The following is a 22,008-nucleotide window of genomic DNA, read 5'->3' as shown; positions in this document are numbered from 1 at the left end:
CTTTTGTTTGTCTTCTATATTAAGTATTGGTTCAGTGGGGAATAACTTACCCCGAAAAATTAAACGTACAGAAGAGAGCTTACGCTTCAAACGTAAATTGCTTCGTTACCTTGCCAAATATTGCTGAATGTACTCAAAAGATTTCTCATTATTTCAATCGATTCCAATTAATCCTTACTCCTACTACTACTTTTATCTGTCTTTCTAGCTATAACTTTAATTTTGATATATTGTATATATATAATTGGCGCGTACACCCTTGGCCGAGCTCCTCCTCCTATTTGGGGTTTGCGTCTTGATGTTGTTCCACAAATGGAGGGATCTACAGTTTCAAGCCGATTCCGAACGGCAAATATTTTTATGAGGAGCTTTTTCATGGCAGAAATACACTCGGAGGTTTGCCATTGCCTACCGAGGGGCGACCGCTATTAGAAAAATGTTTTTCTTAATTTTGGTGTTTCACCGAGATTCGAACCTACGTTCTCTTTGTGAATTCTGAATGGTAGTCACGCACCAACCCATTCGGCTACGCCGGCCGCCAATTTGATATTATTGTTAATTATTTGATCTACGATTCCATTATATATACAAGCTATTCTTAAAAGATCAATCTTTGTAAAAATAAGCCATGGTTGTATGTTTCGACTTTAATAAATAAATAAAATAAGTATACTTGTCCCTGCCTGCATTTTTATGATTTTACTATTATTTTACTTTGTTCTTAAGTATATTTCTCGAAGGATTTTCGAATTGCATTAACTTTTGTACATGAAGGTATAAAAGGTACGTTTCTCCTGATGCAGATTGAAAACATGTTAGATTTATAAAAAGCATAATATGCAAAACGTTTAAGGGTGTAGTTCTCAAGTATATATAGTAAAAGGAATGTATCTAGTTTGAAGTTAAATAGGTATGTGAACATGTAAACGTGCCAAGTGATATAAAATTATTAAGCATTGAAATTAAATAAAGCAAACAATTTGTTTATGAGCAATCCCGTAATGGAGAAAAACGTAACAATATTAAATGGTAGAAATATTGTTCATTTACGTGATGCTTTCTCTTTTGTTCCTGCATTCTTGCAACAATGTTTTGCAGCAGTTCAATACCGAGACAATTTGGCTACCAGCGTCTAAAATCTAGATATTTAGCTGCGGTCAAAATCTTAGTAGTGCACATACGTAAAATGGAATGAGTTGAAAAAGTGCGTGTAATCGCTTTTATAAAAAATTTGTTTTTCCCTCTTATAGCCCAAATGTCAAAACAAAACAAATCCCAAAAAAAATCCAACGTTTATTTTATTTCAGTAAAGTAAAATTATATTTAGAAAAACTGCAGCGAATTTTGTGCGGTCAAAAACTTAGTAGCAAATAGTAAGAAAAATTTTGACAAAACTTTTATATGATGGTGATTTTATTTTTATTTTTACATGGGGTTTTGTTTAGTATTTGAATTAGTATTTTGTTGCATGACCCTTATTCTTTAGAATTGCAGCACAACGGCGTCGCATTGAATCAACAAATTTTTGGCATCTTTCAATCGAAATCGACTCCCATGCCCTCTTTACAGCTTCACAAAGTTGCGTATTAGATGTTGGCTTGTGTTGGGCTACTGCCTCCTTGACATCAACCCACAAATTTTCAATGGGGTTTATGTCTGGTGACTGTGGCGGCCATTCCATTACATTGATCTGACTCTCCTCAAACCATCTTTTAGCAACTTTGCTCGTGTGTTTGGGGTCGTTGTCTTGCTGGAACGTCCGAACAAGCGGCATTTCGTCTCTGGCATATGACAGCATGATGTCCTTGAGTATATCAACAAATGAAGCGCCAGCCATCATTTCCTTAACCCAACGAATGGGTCCCACGCCTAGCCAAGAAAAGCATGCCCAGACCATAATGCTAGTACCACCAGGATTTATTCTTTTTGTCTTATACTTTGGCTGGTATTCGGTATTAGGTCGTCGTCTTACATATTGGCGCGATCTCTTTCCACCATACAAGGCAATCTTTGACTCGTCCGACCATGAAATGATGCGCCATTTGGTCGAAGACCAATTTATATGTTCTTTGGCGAATCGAAGTCTCTTTTCTACATGCGTTTTTGTCAACAACGATACTTTTCTTGGCACCCAGGTCGTGCTTACGCAAACGCCGACGAGCGCTCGAAGATACTTTTACGGCATCTTTTATCTCAGTAGCAGCCGCAAATGGAAACTGCTTTGAGTATCTGAAGATAGACTTAACTTCTCTTGCCGACATTGCAGCCTTTCTTCCACGCTTTTTGCCGCTTGGTTTGTACTTGATGGCATTACGTACCATTGTTGGTGAGCAACCAATGATATTTGGCACTTCCACATAAGTTTTTCCATCAGCAATCAATTTTTTTATGAGAGCGCGTTTCTCGGGTGTGCAATTTTTCCTTCTGGACATTACTGAATGAGGAATAATAAAAATTTGGCTATCAGCTACAGAATATCAATTATATTAAATATACTTATCTCACCGTTTTTTTTTTTAATTTTCACAAAGATAGTCGCGATAAAATTTCATGCAAAATTTACGAAACTAACAGGTTAAGTTTGACAAGTGATTGCATAACTTGAAGCCGACTTCTTAATCTAACGGATTTTACAGTGGATGGCGAAAAATTGTTGTGATAAAAAAAACGTGGCCACTTAAATATAATGAGCCATAAGCACTAAGAGTCTGACCGTAACTGTATGTATAAACATAAGATTGAATCAACAAATTACAGTTTAAACACAATCTGCCTTAAGCACGCAGTGAAAACAGTTGACTTTCCCTTGGCTAGGTATCCTTATGATTGACCATTCGCTTGTTTTGTGAGAAATATTACGAATTTTCCAATGAAACTCAAAGAAGATGTTGATTTAGTGCAAAACTTGACTAAACTTTGCATTACTACCACGATATATTTGTATGAGGGGTGCCCAATAGAAAGAGCAATATCACACCATTATAACGATGAAAATCCCAACCTCCTAGGGTCTCTATAGAACCATCACGAAAAGCTTAAAAATTTGGTTTTTTTTCGACCGTATTTGTATCTTGTTCCAGCAAGCATTTAACTTAGGTTTTATAATTCATACTATTTATGAAAATTTATTATCGTAAAATATATACCATAAGTGACGCAGGCAAAAAATGTATTATTTTTATAAAAATTGTTATTGTATATAACATGCTCAAAAAATAAACCGCCAGAGGCGAAAATTTGGTTTACAAATTGCGCGATTTTTATTTTAAATTTTCAGTATTTGTAAAATTATATATTTAAAATTAAAAAAGCGCAATTTTATATAAGTTTTTGCAAAAATATAAAAAGAAAAAAGCGCCGCGCGAAAAATATTTTCACTTTTTTTTGAAAATAATGATTTATCGAAGGCCAAAGGTTAATTTAACTCTTTTAAACACTACAAAGTTCTATCGAACCTCATTGTTGGTTGGCTGGGTTTTTTCGGAATCGCATTATTCTTTTCTCACTATCGTTCCTTTGAAACTACGTGAGCTACGTCCCGCACATTTATTTTGAAGAACATTTGTAATATTAGAATTTTAATAAAATTCGTAGTATTATTGAGTAAAAATAGCTTTAAATCAAATCTTGAATTAATAAAGTGTTTATAAAAATACGTTCACATATGCATTAATTACCAATAAATCCACAAAATTAATCTACCCGTTCACATATGGCTGATTACCTGCAAAATTGATAATCATCTGTCAATACTGTTGTGAAAGATTTTTCTTCATAGAAATTATTTTGGTGGAATATTTCGGTTTTTTGGGTTTTAATTATTTTTAACGATATGAAGAAAAGACAAGGAGAAGGAATAGCTAATTTAATTGCGCAATTGGCTGCTAATAATAAACAGTTGGAGGAAATCCGTAAACGACGTTTACTGAGGTTTCAAAAAATTATGGCAGCAGTACTAATTTGAAAATCGATATTACATTTTATAATAACTGGACACATGCATTTTTTCTGTTATATGAATGCATAGTTAATAATACCTAACAAACATTTTTTTAGAATTATGTCTACAAACCTGTTTTCTTTGCCGGCATCCATTTTATTTAATTTTTACTTTGACGTTTTTCTTTACACTCATAAAAATAATGATCTATTACACAGAAAACACAGGGTTGTATACCAAAAAGTATGGTTATTATCTAGGATTATTTTATAATCTCAGATTTTGGGAGAGATTTTGTATGGGAAATAAAGATTTTTAATTACGAATTGGGAGTTAAGCACGAAAAAGTAGATCATCTTCTTATATGTGAAAGTATTATGAGCAAATTTATCGTGTAGCAATGGAATGCCACTTATTTCGCTAAAACTAGCATCAACACTATTCAGTTAATAATAGGTCTTAAGTTATTTGTTTGTAAAATTTGTCTGACAGCTGATAGCCTCTGATGCTAGTGCTGCATGACAACCTCAGTTTATATAATAGTTATTAACATTTTATAAGCTTAATTAAAAAAAAAATTAACAAAAAAATTTGTATTTTACCTTCACCAAATTTTGACATAATAAGTGCACTTATCACATTTATTTTAATCATTATTACAACTGTGTAACATACACACACATTTCTAACACTTTTCATTTATATATATCATAAATTAAATTTCAGTTTTAATTTCAAACTCCAAATATGCCAATGAAATGAAGTGCTGCCAAAAGGAAAGAAAACAATGCAGATAACGTTAACGTATAGAGAAGTCTACGCGCTACGAATAGCGTGAACTGTCAAATATGAAGTGAAACCGCGAAGACTTTTTCACCTCGTTCAACTCCACAGCGGAAAACTTTATAAAAGAGCTGATTACAGTGAATTATGTACAAGTACATTGGCTCTGCTCAGTTTTTGGCTTCTGTATGAAATCAAATTGACGAATAGCCGACGGAATTTTGCAAGGAATTTGCTTGTGCAGTTTTATGATAAACGTAAATTTATTCAATTTACATTTTCAAACAAACTTAAATGTACAATCAAAGGATACATATATTTGAATTCATTTAGAATCAAAGTAACTTTAATGTTTGTTGATTTAATTTAAAAAAAAAGAATTTAAATAAAATGCAGTATAAAACGCATACGCACTGCAGCAACCGTAACCTATCTCATGACGCATCGCCTTATCATATTTAAATGCAATAACACTGGATCACAAATTTCAACTTTTTTTCTGCACCAGAGACGCCGTTATGAAATTCCTATGTAAAATCACCGTCTGATTCCGAAAATCAAGGTTATTTTTTATGCTATGGTAACGTTATTGAGATATTTACGCATTACCGTTATTTCAAAGAAAAAAAAAAATTGGGCACACTTAATCATATATATCTCGAAAACGAATTGAGTGATTCCAAACCCGTTTAAAGCTTTTAAAAGATAATAAAATTTGCTATAAACTGTGTGTAAAACACTTTTTGCTAGGCCCTGCAGATTCAAAGATAACGAACTATCATAACGGATTTTTTAAATTTTTTTTGTAAAAATATAAAAAAATGTGTACTTTGAGAGAAAGGATCTTTAAAACTTTTTATTTTTTCATATATTTTTTGTTTTCACTCTAAGCTCTGTTTTATGACAAAAAAAAAATAAACTTTGATTAAACAAAATCGATGTACTAATACAAAAGTTACAAGCATTCAAGTAAATATATCCATGTAGTAAAACTTAAGTACCCTACAAATAATAGCATATGTACATATGATTCTGTCTTAACTCTACGATCTTATTTTATAATTGAAAAAGTTATGTGTCTTGTTTTGACGCTTATTTATATAAGGATCGGTTTCTCTTATGAGAAACCAACAGTAGTCACCCATCATAGCGACATCCCAGAATCCTTGATACCGACTTTCAATCATTTTCATTTGCTGGTGAAACCTTTCGCCATGCTCGTCACTTTTGTCGCCAAGATTTTGCGGGAAAAAATTTAAATGGGAGTGCAGAAAATGAATTTTTAAAGACATATTTACTCCTGAAAGAAAATTAAAAAGGGAATTAGATAAATACATAAGTGCCACATTAAGACAGAATCATATGTACATATGCTATTATTTGTAGGGTACTTAAGTTTTACTATATGGATGTATTTACTTGAATGCTTGTAACTTTTGTATTAGTTCATCGATTTTGTTTAATCAAAGTTTATTTTTTTTGTAATAAAACAGAGCTTAGAATGAAAACAAAAAATATACGAAAAAATAAAAAGTTTTAAAGATCCTTTCTCTCAAATTACAAATTTTTTTATATTTTTACAAAAAAAAAATTTTAAAAATCCGTTATGATAGTTCGTTATCTTTGAATCTGCAGGGCCTAGCAAAAAGTGTTTTACACGCAGTTTATAGCAAATTTTATTACCTTTTAAAAGCTTTAAACGGTTTTGGAATCGCTCAATTCGTTTACGAGATATATGTATATGATTAAGTGGGCCCAATTTTTTTTTTTTTTTTAATAACGGTAATTCGTAAGTATCTCAAAAACGTTACCATAGAATAAAAAATAATCTTGATTTTCGGAATCAGACGGTGATTTTATATAGGAATTTGGCATTTTGGCTGTAAACCAGTGTAATTAGGGAGTAAATACCTAAATTCCTGCCTAACAAATGCTCAAACAATTATATTTTGCATATGCGTCTACATATTTGTAGGTGCGTATGAACACGTGATGCCCTAGCCTATGTACTTACATATTTGTGTTCTGAACTTCAATCAAAACAGTGCTTATTAATATACACATATGCATGTACATACAACCGCACACACAGGGCACTCACTTTAATCCTCTAAATGCGTATGTCGTTCAAAGCTAAAATTCTGCCTAGCGACTGCAAGAACAAAATGCATTAATAGGCGCAGCGGTAGCGGCCATCATTCTAGTTGCCATAGTGCTGAACAGTCTGAAATAGTCGCGGCGGCGCCGAACAGTTTCAACTATTGTACTGTACAACAAAAACCCATAATCAAAAAGTTCATTGGTAAAATCGAACTCATAGTCCTAAGAGCAAAGTACTTTCATTCATAAAACGATCTGCCCATATGCCAATTTTCTCGACCGTTCGAAAATAGTCAATATTGGAATATTTCGCGTAGAATTATTTGGCAATATTTGTTAAATCTTAATTTATTGTCATGTCGAATGGTCGCGGCTCGTATATGTGTTTGCACCCATATATGTATGTAAATATGTCTTCTAAATGCTCGACAACCGCAGCTGGTGTGCGTCAAGTGCGCGCATGAGCATACAGTTGCAGAAAACAGCAAGAAGTATCTTATAAAAAAAAGTTCAGTGGATATTTTTTGCGAAGCCTAATATTTTTTCTGTGGCAAGTGCACGCGGCCGCATATGTATAAATTCAAATTCAACAAAGTTTTACAGAGCACCCATAATGTATGTATGTATATAAATTTTGGATGATTTGGAAAAAATCAAATAATATAGGTCATATTCAAAAGCTACCGTACATTCTTTGCTTCTAATCACCAACAAATTCTTATCGACTGCTGCTAATAGTCCGGGAGCCAGGGGTCGATTTTGGACTGCGTTTTTATACCGTTAAATTCTTGACTATACTTGTGATTTAGCTTTCATGAATAACGAAAGTGAACGTCAGCTGGCGCACCCGCGGTGGGTGTTATTGTGGGAAGGTACGAAACGTGTCGAAAAAAAATTTCTACCAACTCATTTTATACCGGCTAAAATTTTTTTCATGTAGTTTTGATTTAGTACAATAAAAAAAAAGTCAGCTGCGCCGTAGAGGCCAAAAATAATCGTTTATCATGTCGCGGTATCGATTTCCATTCACAGTAACGTGGCGATCGTTCTTGTCAACGAAAAAATATGGCCCAATTACGCCGCCGGCATGTAAACCGCACCAAACAGTGATTTTTTCGGGATGCAACGGTGCCTCATGAATCACGTGTGGATTGCTTTCTGCCCAGTAACGCATATTTTGCTTGTTGATAAAGCCAATGAGCCAAAAGTGAGCTTCATCACTGAAGATGATTTTTTGGAAAATTTATAAATTTTCATAAAAAATTTGCACGATTATTTTCATAAAAAATTTGCAAGATTTGCAATCGTTGCTCAAGTGTGTAGCGTTCCATGATGAAATGTATACTAATGAAGTTTACAAATGACAAGCGAAAAATAAAAAATATTGCGTCGTTCACCTTCCCTATCGCAAAAAAGTTGAAGCGCACCTATTGAAAAACGCCTTATAATAAACTGTGCTGAAAATGAAGAAAGACTCGAGTTGAAACGGTCTACAGGCAGACCAAAAAAAGTGACGCAGCGAATTGAACGTAAAATTATTAAAACTATTTATAATAGCCCGCAAAGCAGTACAAGAGGAGTAGCTCTTCAAGCAGAAAAAGACTACGGGTTAAGAGTTTCTCATCAAACTGTTCGAAAAACGTTGCAAAAACACAAATATTATTCAAGAGTGGCTAGGAAAAAACCCTTGTTATCAGCACAAAACGTTGATAAAAGATTACGATTTGCCACTGAACACATATCGCTACCCAGAGTACTGGGATGACGTTATTTTCTCAGATGAGACGAAAATGATGCTCTACTACCATGATGGACCCCAGAGAGTTTGGCGTAAGCCTCTCACAGCACTACAAAACAAAAATATTTTTCCATTATCACATTCCCATGGCAGCCGGTTCTACGTTACCGGAATGACTCGGGTTTTTCCCGACCAAGGGCTGCCGCCCCAGTAAACTAGCCCTGTCTAGTGTACCGTATCCCACCTCCAATCTTTCGTCATAGGAGCAATCCATTGCAGCACGTTTGCTCAAAATACTTCTCTTCAGGGCTGTCATCGAACCCAACCCCGGACCAGAAGTATTTTACTGCTGCATCTGCCACAAACGGCTCCACCCGGACTCCACCTCGGTTAGGTGTAATAAGTTCAACGGGTGGTGCCATCTTAAGACCTGCTCAGGCCTTAAGACTCACAGGGAGTGGTCCACAAGGTATGTGGCCACGTGTTGCTCCCGCCATCAGGTGGCCCCTGGCTCAACGGCAATACTGCCCTCAGTGCCGGCACGTCAAACTGCCGTCACCAACAACACCTCAACGGTAAGGAGCCCCCACGTACAACACAACTCCCTCACTGACCCACAACCCTCCTGCTCCTACCCCAGTGCGGGGACAAACCAGCAGCTCTTGGTCCCCCGCACAGTCTGCTCCGTGTGTCAGACCGTAGTTCCTCGGAACTTGACAACTGTCCAATGCAATTCTTGCAGTGGCTGCTGCCAAATTTTATTTAAAATTGAAAAGCAGTTAACCTTAAACCAGGATCTACTGAATCGCGTTGAAAAACTTGAGCAAATTATAAATGTCTAAAAACGCAATAAAAAAAGTTTAAAGATAATGCCATGGAACGCAAATGGAATCTTAAAGCACAAAAATGAACTAGAGCTTGTACTTAATCAAAAAAGAATTGATATTTGTTTGGTATCTGGAACTCATTTGACCACCCAAATGTACTCTACATTCAACGGATTTAATATGTATTGTTCAAATCATCCTCTAATCAACGCAAGAGGAGGTAGCGCAATTATTATTAAGAATTCAATTGAACATTTCGAAGAAGAAAAGATCAGCTCCACTGAGTTTCAAGCCACAACAGTTGGAATCAAGTTTTGCAATTACCAACTGTCGGTAACAGCAGTATATAGCCCGCCGAGACAAAACAGTCTACAGAATACGCACAACTTTTAAATAAACATAAAGGAAGATCCGTTATAGGCGGCGATTTCAACGCAAATTAAATTAACTGGGGATCTCGCCTAACGACAACTAAAGGTCGCGAACTGTGGAAAGCTGCACAAAAATGTGGTTGTGAAATATTCTCAACTGGCAATCCAACATGCTGGCCAACAGACATTAATAAGAGACCAGATTTGATTGAATTTTTCGTAGTCAAACAACTACCATACAACATCATAACTCTTGAGGATGGTTTAGATCTTAATTCAGATCATTCACCTATATTCATGATTCTGGATGGTGAACCAAAAATCAATGAAAGTAACCTGCCCCTTTTAAATAAATATACAGAATGGCAATACTTCAAAACTAAACTAGACACACATGTAAACACGACAAATGAAGTCGATAATGTTGACGAAATGGAGAAGGAAACAATAAAGCTGTCAGCACAGATACAAAAAGCTGCTTGGTTAAGTACACCTGTAAGAGTCCAAAAAATTAATCGCCAAAGATATCCTTCGAATATAATTGAACTTATAAAGGAAAAAAGAAAAATCAGAAAAAAGTGGCAGTCGATTAGGTCTCCATCACTTAAAACACAATTAAACAACCTCACCAAAACAGTGAAATATGCTATACAAGAAAATAAAAACAGAACTTTAAATATAAAGCTACAAAACCTAACTGATTACTCTCTTTGGCGGACTATGGCACATATGAAAATACCAATTCAACATAGTCCCCCAATTAAACAGCCAAATAGCAACCAAGCTTGGGCAAAAACCGATTCGGAAAAAACTGAGTTATTTGCACAATACCTCCAAAAAAATTGTAAGCCACTTGAAACGATAAATAAAATCATTGGAAGAATTTACCTCCCAAATCAACCCCAGCACTCCAACGGAAAAAATTTGGGCTAATATAAAACGACTTAGTGGTTATAAAACAAAACACGGAATTCACTGCCTGAAGAGTCTCAACGCACCCTTTTTCAACATTACAGATCGTAAACAAATATCAGATGAATTTGGCTTGCATTGGTCTAATTCATCTAGTGATAATAAATTCCCTCTATTATTTCAAGATAAAAAGAATATATCTCTCAACATTACGTTCCCACAAACCTCCGACGCCAAAGCATTAGAAATTGAAAGAGAAATAAATTTACTCGAACTTAAATCCGCTCTGCAAAACCTCAAAGGTAAAACACCTGGTTATGATCGAATAACGTACTCTATGATCTCTAAACTTCCTCTGTCAGTAACAAACAGATTGCTTAATTTCTACAATAGCATTCTCCAATCCCATATACCCCAATCATACAAACTTGCTATAATAACCCCTATATTAAAACCTAAATCAAACAAAATTGAAATCGATTCATACCGGCCAATTTCCTTAAATCCATGCTTATCTAAACTATTGGATAAAATTATATCAAACAGGTTATGGTGGTTTGTTCGAAGCAACAAACTTATCCATAACAATCAGGTTGGATTCAAGCGGGGAAAGTCAGTAACAGATGCTCTATTATATGTAGACCATCATGTTGCAGAATCTTTATCCGCAAGAAAACATCTGTCAATAATATCACTCGACTTCGCAAAAGCATTTGATAAAATTGGAATCCACGCTATAATAGATCAACTGCTCGAGTGGAAACTCGGGCCGCGAATTTGCAACTATATAAGAAACTTTATGACCCATAGGAAAATTAAAGTCAGATTAGACAATGTCCTTTCCGAAACTTACCCACTTCAAAACGGAATACCGCAAGGCTCACCCCTTTCAGTAATTATATTCCTAATAGCATACAACAAGCTTTGTGCCACAATTTCTTTTTATAAAGAAGTCTCGTTCTGCGCTTACGCAGATGATTTCAATCTTTTAGTTAAACAAAAAAAAGATAAAAATGTTAGTATTAATCTAAACAATTTATTTGGAGACATTAACTCCTGGTGTAACTACTCCGGTGCTTCACTCTCGGTACAAAAATGCAAACACTTACATATATGCCGTAAAAAACAGTGCTCGCCCTCTGTCCACTGCAACAACATCCAAATAAATAAGGTAGATACTCTAAGAATACTAGGAGTCACTTTTAACAACCACTATAATTGGAATTCACACATAGCACTTCTTCAACAAAACCTTTCACAGCGCCTTAATATCATCAAGTGCCTCTCTAGCTTCAAATTCAATTGCAACTCAGTAACACTTATACAAGTAACGAAAGCGCTCTTGATATCAAGAATTGATTTCGGCCTCTTCCTATATGGTTTCGCACCTAAATCTGCTCTAAATAAATTAAGAACTATTCTTAATGCGGCTATAAGAACCGCGCTAGGAGCATTTAGAACGTCCCCGATTAATAATATGCTTTTTGAAGCTAACATTCCCTCAATAGAAGCGAAAAGGGACTATATCACAAATAAATTAAATAAAGTGCTTATGAACAGCTATGATGCCCCTCTCTTCAAAATTGCTCAAACCTACAAAAAAAATAGGCCATCTAAAAGAGTCCCATCAGCAGTTAGTAGAGCAGTCCTCAACAGCAAAAAACTTAACCTTCCATATCTACCACTAAAACCTATTCTAACCCACATCCCCCCCTGGCGTTTACAGAAAGCCATAGTTAACACTGAGCTCCGAAAGTATAAAAAATTCGAAACACCAGCTATAATATATCAACAAGCTTTTGCACACATACAAAATGAACTCAAGGATTACACCTTCATATACACAGACGGCTCCCAAAGCAATAATATGATCGGATTTGGCGTAACTACCGAAAATGCAAACTTAGTAGTATCCAACCTAGCTGCATACAGTACAGTCTACTCTGCTGAATTAATTGCTATCATGTCGGCTGTTAATATAATTAGAAATAAAAAAGGTAAATTTGCAATTTGCTCCGATTCACTTTCATCTCTCGATGCCATATCCAATATCGAAAACAATGATTACTATCCCAGTTCTATCCGTAGTATTTTACAAACAAAATACCCAAATATTTTACTGATATGGTCCCCGGGCCATGCCCTTATAAAGGGTAACGAATTTGCTGATAGCACAGCTAAATACGCCACCATAGCTCCAGTATTAACAACTACTAATCTAAATGTTAATGATATAGCTGAATTTCTTAAGAAAAAATTCATAAAACAATATAAGTCTGAGACTTGGCAAAAATGCTCAACTTGGTACAAAGCGCAAAATGTAAAAAAGCTTGATTTAAGCAACCTCCCAAAACACGCTAACCTTTCACTTTCTAGAATGGACCTTGTTAAGCTCACGCGAGTACGTTTGGGCCATTCAAAATTAACCCATAATCACCTTATCGACAGCAATACCCCCAGAACATGTCAGTTTTGTAACTCCACCCCGATCTCCATTAATCACGTTATGTCCGAATGTTATGCCTTCAACTCACTAAGAAAAAATATATTCCATAACTCCGATCCCATTCAATGTATTTTCAACCCCACAATCGATAATATTAAAAAAATTATAGCTTTCTTAAAAATATCAAAATTATATTACGAAATTTAAACAAGCATGTCGAAAAATTATATTGTATCTCCTAACTTATAATGAAATTCTAAACGACGCATAAGCACTTAGTATTAAACATTAATTAAGCACTAATTTTACATCATAAGAAGAAGCTGAAGGCCTTAGCAGCCATAGCTTTCCTAACTAGGCTTACAATTTTAATTATAAGTTTCAGTTTGTAATAATAATAATAATAATAATAAACTCTTTGTTTCCCTATACTGTGCAAGAATCTGTGGAAATTACAAATTTTACCACAGATGAGGTAGCAAATGAAATCTCCAAACTAAAACAAAAGAAAAGTCCAGGATTTGACTTAAGGGGTAACACCACTGTAGAAATTTCAAAAAATTTATTTTTTTTTTATAAGCTTAAAAAATTCTTTGAACCTTTTAAAATACAGAACAAAAAGTTTTATACGTTACCGAAGTTTATTTCATAAATATTTTAACCTTTTAACCAAGCGTTAGTGACTGCTACCTAACGATTTCTCCAAATTTCCAAACTTTAAACGCGTTTTTCTCAAAACACGTTTTCTGAAATTGGCACGCAGCATAACTCAAACAATTTTAAACATTTTTAATCAGGTTTTTCACTACGTCTGTATAATAACCTTCTTAAGAGAAAAGCTTAGGGGATTTTCGATAGATTAATTTAAACGATTGTTATAATTATTTAAGTGCCGTTTTTTTAGTCCAAAATAGAGTTTTTTCCTTCAAATGCTTGCTAATTCCACAAAAATAAATATTTTTTAAATCCCCTACGTGTTTCTCTAGCTATTCTTATCTAGATTAAGAAAAAAAAATGTCCTTGTTCCAGATTAAAATTTGCACCCTCTGTGCTGCGTACCGCGGAGCTCCTTCAAGAGAAACCACATTACAAAAATGTCTCCAATGCCGCGATTTTGTAAAATTTTTCGATCAAACTTTGTAGTTTTGTATTTTAGTATATAAGTAATAACTTCCCAAATCAGAGTGATTGTTTTCCCTTTCTTTCTATACAAAAAAATTCTTTAAAAATCGTGTTTATTTTACGCGTGTAGAGTGGTGTTACCCCTTAATCACAACCGAAGTGTTAAAGAACTTATCTCACAAAGCGCTAATCAAACTCACTTTAATAATGAATGCATGCATTGAATTTAAATGCATACCAATGAATTGGAAAATTTCTGAAATTAAAATGATCACAAAGCCAGGGAAAAATCCCAACGAAGTCACATCTTACCGCCCAATAGCATTACTCCCAGTCATCGGGAAGCTATTTGAAAAACTATTTTCCAAACGATTAAAGAATATAATTTCTAATAAACAATTAATACCATCTCACCAATTTGGATTTCGAGAAGAACATTCAACGATAGATCAGATACATCGTATAGTACACATCATAGAAGAGGCCATAGAAAACAATCAAGTGTGTTCAGCAATTTTCCTTGACGTCGCACAGGCGTTTGATAAAATGTGGCACGAAGGTCTAATCCGTAAGCTCAGATCGATACTCCCATATCAATATACTGTGCTATTGGAATCATATCTTACAGACAGATATTTTAGAGTGAAACAAAGACAAGCATACTCAAACATTAAAAAAATTGAAGCTGGTGTACCACAAGGCAGCATTCTTGGGCCAGTACTGTATTTACTCTATACTGCAGATCTACCTGGTTCAAATACAAGTTAGATATCCACTTTTGCTGATGACACGTGTAGCCTATGGGAATAACGCAAATGAATCAACTAGAAAGTGACAGACATCAATAGACGAAGTTGTCGCATGCACTGAAAACTGGAGAATCAAACTAAATGAAAGCAAGTATGTTCACGTAGACTTTGCAAACAAGAAAATAGCCTATAACCCAGTGAAAATATCATCTGCTACTGTTCCGTATAGTAATACAGCAAAATACTTGGGTATGACATTGGATGCAAAGCTCAAATGGAAAGAGCATAGCAACTTAAATCAACTTAAAATCAACCACGACAGTCGGTTCTACATTACCGAAACGACCAGGATGTATATCCGGCCAAGGACTGTCACTCCAGCAGCATTCTCCGTATGTAAATATGGGAAATGTTTATGCTGCTACAACAACAACAACTTAAAAATTTAAAAAATGAAATGGTTAATTGGCAGAAAGTCTACATTGTCAATACAGAACAAATTATTAATATACTATACAACCAAGTAGTTAGGCCGGTATGGACATACGGCATTCAATTATGGGGATGTACCACTAAATCAAACATTGAAGCTGTACAACGCCGGCAGAATAAGATTCTCCGAGACATGGTCAACGCACCTTGCTATGTGCGAAATCACGACCTGCAACAATGATCTGTCGGAGAAAAAAAGTCGCTGACATAATTCCAATTCTTGCAAATAAGCATGAAACCAGGCTGACAGAGCACACAAACCCGGAGGCCACACACAGCTTACCAAAACAGTCTGCCCAAGAAGACTTCGAAGAACTAGGCCACGAGATTTAGTCGCCAACTCTGTATAATTGTTTGTAATATATATATAATTGTTTTTAAATTTCAATGTTAAGGATAGAATAATGTTACTTGTTAGCTTAAGCTAGGCGTAATACCATGAAATGTATTCAAATTTTATAACGTTTCAATAAAAAAAAAAATTGGAATTCTCGATCAAAGCTAAAATTTAACATTTTTCTTCACTATGAAAAGATATTCTTTACAAACTTTATGTAAATTTTCACTCAGATAAAACCAAACGACACCAACCACTTCTTCTGATACCCACTAAAACCTACCTAACACTTCTCCACTTAACTTTTCGTCTCCAAACAGCCAGATCTATTTCTAGAGCTAGTCCAAATACTCATTTTCTTACCTGTGTATTAAATGATCTACAGCCGAATCCAGAATAGATCCTTGCAATAAATATTCCTGATTAGGTATAATCCGACTTTGAAGTGCTTGAGATAACAACTCTTTTGAAGAAGTTATTTGAGTCATTCTGACAAACTATATTATGTTGTCTTGATTACGACGTAAACAGGTAGTCCACAAAATGGAAAATTGGTTTTCTTCACTTTGGTTTACAATATTATATGTATAACTTTTACCTCTATTGAAAGTAATAACCTAATTTTTTTCTTGAAATACGCATCTAAATATTATAATAAACTTATAATAATCGATAGATTTACCTCTTATGAAACGATATATTTCATAAAGTGATTATTGCGCCAAGAAGTTGTATTGCTTGTTCATCGCTCGACACAACATGCAACCCAACATGTTTATACATACAAGGTGGTTAATAAAATTAAAATTTTGTTTTGAAAATTGCAACCATTCCATCAATATTTTCTTATGACGTTGTCACGTTAAACTATCGTCAGTAAACCGACTTTACCGACAACCTCTTTTTAATTCCGATTGCGAATTTAGACTAAGTCAAGGTGGATTTATTAAGGTGACAGCATTCACCCAGCTGAATTTTTCACCGTAGGTATGGCTTACGTCAAAATGATATGCTTTGTTTGTATGTATTGGTATGTTTACATTCGTATGTTTACATTTGCTTGCTGATTTTGACGTGATGGTTGGACCAAACGCAACAACAAATACATGTAGGGTTTTACTTATATGTGTTTGCTGTCACCTGTAATAAATTCGCCTTGGACTGAGTCTACTATATTACATATTGCATCGACTCGTGTAGTTTGTATTTCGAGCTGATTCTGAAGAACCATAATTTCTTTGAAGTCGGCGTTACTGTTTAGTCCTTTCATTAATATGGTGTTTGTTTTCAAACATTTAGGCGCATATGAGTAGAACTTGAGTTTCGATTTTTCTAAGTATCCTCGAATATTTTTAGCATTGTTATTCTGTTTGACATTTTTTTTTTGTCCTTGTTTCACTGCTATTGTTTACATTAATAGAGGCAACTCGATTTGTTATTAACTTTGCACTTGTTGTTGTATCGGTGATATTATTTCTTGTATCACCCGTTTTTATTTGTTCCGTTATTAGGTTGCTTAGTTTGTTGGTATGCAAATACTGCTCAAATTTTTCTATCTGTTCAATATACTCTTCTAGTTCATTGTCTATAATAGCACAATAATTGGTTTTGCCGTGTTATGACATTATGTCCTCTATCACGTTGTCATATTTCCTATTTAAGTTACTGCTTGCAAAGTTTTTATCATTTTGACGTGATAACGTCTTATAATTCGATGTAGCCGGCTGCACGCACCAAACAATGCGGCGTTACTTTGCACATGCGGCGTTACCTTGCTTGAACTGCAAGCGAGAGCTCGGAACGAACGACAAAGAGGCACAATCGGCTCCCGCGTTCATACATACCTATATATGCTCACTTAAGTAGGAGAGAGCCAAATGTCGAACGTTGCCGAACGCGGGGCCCGATTGTGCTCTTTGTCGTTCGTTCCGCGCTCTCGCTTGCAGTTCAAGCACATTAGCTTACATTTGCTTGCGTACGGAATAGATTCGTATATTTGATATGTCCATATGACTTGTATGCATCTTTACATATAGATTTGTTCTTTTTGAAAATTGCGCGAAATTGTATATGTATATGCATGTTTATATACATATATTAGTGTACAACATATCTTATAAAGTGTATGGTAAATATTACCATACATTTTTTCCTTTCTACATAATAAAAAAATTAATAATAATAACATTATTAACAAACTTGGTTTTATTTTAAATTCTTCAAGTAAATCAAATTAATAATAATCAATAAGAATGTACATATGCGCATATATGTAAATACATATATACGCTCACTTAAGTTCGTTTGCTTTGTCGTTCGTTCCGCGCTTTCGCTTGCAGTTCATTCAAGGTAACGGCAATGAGCAAGGTAACGGCAAATGAGCAAGGTAACAACAAATGAGCAAGGTAACGACAAATGAGCAAGGCAACGACACATTTTTTCGTGCGTGCAGTCGGCTAAATCGAATTATAAGACGTTATCACGTCAAAACCGCGCTGTTATCAACTGCAAAATATTCCGACGCCACTACGACGTCCTTGCGGGTCCCATCCACCGGCAGCTATGCCTGGATCGCAACCAGATCTCGGTTAAAAACTTCTGTAATGCAAAAAAGCTAAGACTACTCCCTGCCGAGAGATCCGAAATTACTTTATTGTTATTGTTATTATGAGGCCCCTCAGCAGACCTCTGTAGGCCTACGGCTCTTGAGCCAGTATTATGCCCAATTCTTCCGAGGCAGACCATCGTGCCATGACGGCTAATGTTGCTACCGCACGATGAAGATTGATCAAGATTTTTGGTGTAATTTCTGCGAGGTTTTCTCTGGCTCGTCTAAGTTTGAGAGCCTTAACTCGCTTTCACCCCCTTGTTCTAGCTGGAGCTTACCGAGGTCCAGTCTCTTCAGAAGTCGCAATAATTCATTAACTTGCCTGGGCTTTGTTGGCCCGGTGATATGCCTGGAGGGACGTATTCCCAGCAGCCTTCTGCTTCCGTGGTTTCGTGGCGACAGAGCCGAACCGGTAATTCAGTCTGTGGTCCATCCCTTTTACAGATACGTACTAGCCCTGATCAAAGCCGGTGCTCAGATGCACCAAGCTTCGATTTTCAAGCCATCGTTCTAAGCTTTCAGCAGCCCTACTGCATATCCCACAGACTTGTCTGAGCCCCTCAACAAGTACACCGTGACACTGTGCCTAGGGGGTGTATCATCCCCCACATTCGTGTCAAGCTACGGACCTTTCCATGTCGCGGCCCACTCCACGGCCTTCTCACCTTGCTTTCCACAAGTAGACCACGTCTGAAGTAAGCCCCACAAAGGGCCAATGGGTAAGTCCATCCTTTAAAAACCTCATCCACCTTCTGAAGCACAGTGAAGTCTTCCTGCCCTAGTGTCACCGTAGAGCAGTTCTTGGGCAGCACTGACACATTGATACATTTGAGAGCATCCATCTTGTCTGCTATGCGTTATTATCCTACGGGTCTGCCAGGGGAGGAATACCCTGCCGCTCCCTAGGCCATACTGCAAGAGGCATTGATTGTGTTCGTTCTTTCTAAGCACTGGGCAATATGCGGGGGGATTTATCTACTTTTGCGCTTTGCATCAGGTGCGGGCTCAACTAATAGTTTCCCGTTCTCCTATTCTAGGGAGGGTGCAGGAGCAGTTCTCTTCCTGTCTACTCTACTGCGGTATTGGTCCCGCTTGACCATCTATCCTCCATAACGCTGCACAGTGCGGCCGATTCCCAAAAAGCTGGCCAAAAGTCGAAAAAAAAAGTTTCTAGATAGAGTTTTTTTGTCTTTGGGTTGGCTACAGAAATGCCTTGAGTAGTGAAAACCGTTCATAGCAACGTCCTGTACCCTAAGTATCCTCTGTATTTTCAGTCGCAACGTGGCCTTCGTTTGAGCATCGTATTACTGTCGATGAATAGTGAAAGTTGTACACATTTGAAAGATTTTGTAATGGAGTAAATTGAACAAAACCAAATGGAATCATCTTCGGAAGGTTAGTAAAATACGAGAAATCTTTAGTACATATCAATACCTCGACACAAAATTTTTAGCTGCAGCAATACGTAAATACATTTCTTGCAATTTTTTTTATAAAATTTGAGTTTTCAAACTGTATAGTAATACAACGCCGTCATATGCTGCTTTGAAACCTATTAAAGGGTACTCAAAAAAGTAATGGTTACTGAATAAAACAAGATTCAGCTGCTACCACTTGCTAATCAGCGACCCCGAAAACATATAAATTTACATGCATCTTGATTATGTTCTTGAATATACGCTATTTCACGTGAAGGGGTGGCCAATAGGGGTGGAAAGGGGTGGATCTTCAAAATTTTAAGATCAAGTTCGTAATCAGCGACCCTGAAAACATAAATTAACATGCATCTTGATTATGTTCTAGAATATACGCTATTTCACGCGAAGGGGTGGCCAATAGGGGTGGAAGGGCGTGGATTGTCAAAATTTTAAGATCAAATTCGTAATCAGCGACCCCGAAAACATATAAATTAACATGCATCTTGATTATGTTCTAGAATATACGCTATTTCACGTGAGGGGGTGGCCAATAGGGGTGGAAGGGGGTGGATTTTCAAAATTTTAAGATCAAATTCGTAATCAGCGACCCCGACAACCGCCGGGTAAGAAATTTTGAATCAATTACTTAATTTTTTTAGTTTTGGCCAGCTTTTCGGGAATCGGCCGCACTGTGCGCTGGTACATTCTTGGGCCGCCGTTCCACACGTTGGCGAGCTGCATCTGGGGTTTTACCTCCTGTAGGGGTCGCCCCACGCGCCGAATTCACCAGGTGGCAGGAGAGTCGGGAATTTGCCGCTACTTCACCTACCCTTTCCCCCGCTTGAGACAGGCAACTCTCGGACTCTGAGAGTGGAGAGGTTTGTGGCTTCTTGTAGTTGGAGATGGCTGCCCAACAGGTATCCGGTCTTGCGCTAGGCTGAACGACGACGGTGTTGGTTGTTGAGAATCAACGGTTTGATGCTGAGTCTGTGATGACTGACACACTCGTCTTCTCAGTAACTAAGGCTGGTTCGTGGTACACAACATGTCTGGTGAATAGTTCCTGGCCGCAAATCAGCCAAGAGGCACGGTCACCCATAACACCCTGGATTAAGAGGTGGCAGTTCTTGGTCTTTAAACAAATGAGGAAACAAACAAAGGTGCGACTTCCGAATTCGCTGTGTCGTCAGACTCCATGAAAAAACAAAAAAAAAAACAACGAACGGGAATAACTTGTTTGTGAAGAAGAGGAGTAGACGAAAGCAATAGAAACTACGAAACAGTAAAAATTATAAACACTTACATTCTTGGCGCAGACTGATCCATGTAAAAATGAAAACATATGCATTTTCGAAGATCTATATTAATTTACGCATTTACAATTTAGTACGCGACACTTCGTTTTATTAGTTTGTTATATCTAACAAATCACAATATTATCAAGCCCTTCACTGAATTTTCACAAATATGAAGTTTCTGCTCCTTTTGTATGTTTTGTATTGGAAAGAAGCATGAAGTCAGACTTGGCGAACTATTTGGGAAGACCTCACCTTCAGTACTCAATTCGCCTTTTAACCTGTTAAGCTATAAGCTTTTCTTAGACACCTCGATTTACTGTGCTGAATTAATTTCAAGCGACGACTGTCGATGCAAAACCGGTTTTCAGCCAAATATTGGATTCACCGTGCGCATTGACTGAACGAATATGCTAACGATTATCAGGAAATTCAGTGTTCGTGCTTACTTTATAATGTCAAAATAACAGGGAAATTTTCGTTTTTTGCTTAACTTTAAATTTCATAGCAAATTCAATTTCCTTTTTCGGCGTGACGCACATATACGACATTACCTAAAAAATGAGCTCTTGAAATTGAGGCATATATACGAGATAATGACTTAACAGGTTAAAATACGGCGCCACGCTCATGCATATGCTGTCCAGCAGCTTATATGTGTGCATGTCGGGTGACACATGTATTTGCTTCGTGTCACACATACTTGCTGTCGGCTTTTGCATGATGAAAATAAAAAATTTTAGATTTTTTTGCGTGCAAGCGTCATGCACCCGACACGCACACATATAAGCTGTTGGACAGCAAATGCATGAGCGTGACGCCGTAGCTTTATTAAAGCTTCAGACAAACAGTAATTTTCATTTCCCTGGG

General features: G+C 36.3%; 1 protein-coding gene across 1 annotated transcript in view; it reads right to left on the bottom strand.

The window, feature by feature from the left end:
• The window catches only part of LOC128858598 (mediator of RNA polymerase II transcription subunit 18), a 32,633-nt gene extending 16,144 nt beyond the window's left edge, over positions 1-16,489 (bottom strand). The window contains exon 1 of the mRNA XM_054095001.1: positions 16,181-16,489. Coding sequence (XP_053950976.1) covers positions 16,181-16,305 — 125 coding nt within the window. The 5' untranslated portion in view covers positions 16,306-16,489. The remainder of the gene's footprint in view (positions 1-16,180) is intronic.
• Positions 16,490-22,008: the final 5,519 nt, after the last annotated feature.

Source organism: Anastrepha ludens, chromosome 3 (assembly GCF_028408465.1).
Source record: "Anastrepha ludens isolate Willacy chromosome 3, idAnaLude1.1, whole genome shotgun sequence".
Taxonomy (NCBI): Eukaryota; Metazoa; Arthropoda; class Insecta; order Diptera; family Tephritidae; genus Anastrepha; species Anastrepha ludens.
Note: the sequence above shows the minus strand (reverse complement) of the source record. Positions and strands in the feature narration are given on the sequence as shown.